The 2915-nt window shown below is 60.4% G+C and overlaps 1 protein-coding gene across 1 annotated transcript in view; it reads right to left on the reverse strand.

The window, feature by feature from the left end:
- Positions 1 to 252: 252 nt before the first annotated feature.
- Positions 253 to 2915, reverse strand: part of FOXI3 (forkhead box I3) — a 3692-nt gene continuing 1029 nt past the window's right edge. The window contains exon 2 of the mRNA XM_026648140.1: positions 253 to 833. Coding sequence (XP_026503925.1) covers positions 253 to 833 — 581 coding nt within the window. The remainder of the gene's footprint in view (positions 834 to 2915) is intronic.

Raw genomic sequence — 2915 nt, forward strand, 5'->3', positions numbered from 1 at the left:
TGGTTCTCATTTGCAGAATTTAGTGGCAAACAGGCATCCTGTGTGGATCAGTGATGTTGCAGGGATGAGTAGGGAAAATACTCCACATTGTGTGTGTACGTATAAATTTAACAGATTGTAAGTTTTTCTTCCTGGGAAAACAGAAAACATACTGCAAGTGTCCTGCTTCAAATGCAGTTTGCAAAAGCATGGGGTCTTCCTTGTTGCTGAATGAACCGGCCTTTCTTGTTCTGTTGAGTTGCAATCCATGCCCTACACCTCAGTGCCATCCCGGGCGTAGATGAGGCTGTTGACTGTGAAGTTGTAGTAATGGTTGTACTGGGCTCCCTGGCTGCTGCTGGGATGGAAGGAGCTGTAATAGGCAGCAGTGGGCCCCGGAACTCGCTGCAGCTGCTCTGGTGGGAGCACCTCTTGGGAGGAGCTGCTGGAGGAGGCAGTGAAGGTGCCACCACTCATCTGCCCAGCGGGGAAGTTCCGGTGGTGCAGCTCCCTGCTGAAGCCTCCCGCCAGGCGGCTCCCTCCACTGCTCAGTGAGCTCATGCCACTGAAGAAGGTGCTCAGGCAGCCCGGGGTGGCTGAGATGATGCCTGGAGAAGAGGAGCTTTTGGGATGGTCCCTGGCAGGTGATAGGTCCAGCTCTGGGGAGGGGCTGTTTCCACAGGGCTTGCCTGCAGCAGCCGGGATGGGACGCCCTTCCTCAGCCTTCAGGCCCCCGCCAGAGGACACCACAGTGGGGGTGTTAGGCTCAGAGCGCCGTTTGCGCTTGCGCCGGAAATTCCCATTGTCAAACATCTTCTCACAGTTTGGGTCTAAGGTCCAGTAGTTCCCCTTCCCTGAAGGAGACAGAGAGAGTCAGACAGGGAGCTCCTCCAACAGATGCCCTGCACCCCCTGAGCAGGATCTGCACCCTCCTTCTACCCCCCTCCTCCCCCGCATTTGCACAATCTGCACCCGCCAAACACCCACTCCAGACTTGCTGACCAGAGCCCGATTCTCCTCTCGCACTGTTGCAATTTCACTGACTTAAGTTCAGGAATTCAGAATCTGCCCCACCGACCACACATCCGGAATGAATCTTGCAGCCACTTAGCAGGATCAGAACTGCCCCTCTGAGCCTACAGCCCCACCCCAAATGGAGTAAAAGGGCCCTGCAGACAGAACTCCTAATGCTTCCCCAACTACACCCTTGTCATTTAAGGGTGTGTGATGGCCGCCATCTTGGCCAACGCACCAGGGATTGAACGGGGGGGACCTCAAGCGCTAAAAGCACAAACTGCTCCATCTTAAGATAGCTGGGGCTGTAACAGCCCCATCTCCTCTGTGGATCTGGCACAGAGGGACCTGTAACCCACACTCACCCGCTGGCACCCGAATCCCAGGGAAACCTGCACTGCAGTGTAGGCCCGCACTTACTCTTTCATCCTGATACAGCTCAGCTGGGGTAGGGTAAAATAGAGGGGTACATTAACAATGCTGGGCATGTGTGGGGCCATCTCGCCCATGTTGTGGTTCAGGGCAGATTATGGGGGAGGGAGCATCTACTGGTGGGGTCTTTCTCAGTGGTGCATATGTGCCAATGGGATTGGTGTGCATATAAATACAGAACACCCACGGCGGCCCCCTTGCCGCCTGGGCACAGTCATGCACACACCATGCCTCAGATCTCTGTGCAGGGAAGGCCCTGAATCCCTTTGCACCCAGGAGGCCCGTGTGCACTTGCATTAAACCCTTTCCCTACTGAGCAGGACATGCACCCCCCACTCCACCTGGCTACAACCCTAATACCCCCCTCTCCCATGGGCCTCTGCACCCAATGCACATCAGGGCCGCTGGGGGGGTGGGGGAGCGTGGGGGGGGGGAAGTGGGGCAATTTGCCCCAGTCCCCGGGCCCCACAGGGGCCCCACGAGAATATAGTATTCTATAGTATTGCAACTTTGTTTTATGGAAGGGGCCCCCAAAATTGCTTTGCCCCAGGCCCCCTGAATCCTCTGGGCAGCCCTGATGCATATGTCTGAACCACACCATCTTTCAGGGTAGGCGGGACCCTGCATCTCTGAAATACCCCCCACACCCAGAGAGCAGATTGGATTTACACCCTGGGGCTGGGACAGATCGGTGCTAAGGGCCCCACCCCTTGCCCCAGAGGGCAGGAACCTCATAGTGGGCATCCAACCCCAGAAGGGCCCTGCCCTGCTGGGAAGTGAACCTGGGGCCCTGGATCCAGCTGCTCCCATTGGGACAATATCCCACCCCCCGGCTCCCATCACAGATCTGCCCCTCGCTGTCCCTCCCACCCAGGTGACAGCAGAGAGTGTCCCCAGCTGGGCGGAGCAGCCGGGGTGGGGGCGGTCCGACACCCCGGGTTACACTGTCCATCGCACCCCCTCTCTGCCCGCCCGCCCCACCTGCCCGAACGCTGGGTGCAGGTGCCCCTTGTCCCGCGTGGCTCCCGCCCGCGACCGGCTAGGGGGAGCGACCGGGATCCACATCCCGGGGTCCCGTCTCCCTGCCCGAGTTCCCCTGGGATCGGCGCGGGGCTCGCACCGCTCCCGATGTCCCCAGCTCCGGGAATTACTGCGCAGGGGCTCCTCCTGGCGTCCCGGTCCCGCCGGCTCCCCGCCCTACGCCTCGGGTGTCCCGGCACAGAGCCGTGCAAGGGGCGGGGGCTGCTCAGCCCTGCGCTCCACTCCCTGGTCGGGCAGATCCTGTCCGGTATGGCGCTCCCCTCGGGTCCCCCTGGGTCCCTCTCCCCACCCCAGCCCCTCGGTCCGTTTAACCGTCCCCCGCTCCATGATCCTGGACATCCCCAATCCCTCTGCCACCGGGCTTCTGGGCACCCCCTCCCCATCCAACACCCCCCAGCCTCCTGGGCACCCCCCCATCCAACACCCCCCTCCGCCCCCAGCCTCCTAGG

The sequence above is a fragment of the Terrapene carolina genome, unplaced genomic scaffold (assembly GCF_002925995.2).
Source record: "Terrapene carolina triunguis isolate 2854851 unplaced genomic scaffold, T_m_triunguis-2.0 Scaffold66, whole genome shotgun sequence".
Lineage (NCBI taxonomy): Eukaryota > Metazoa > Chordata > Testudines > Emydidae > Terrapene > Terrapene triunguis.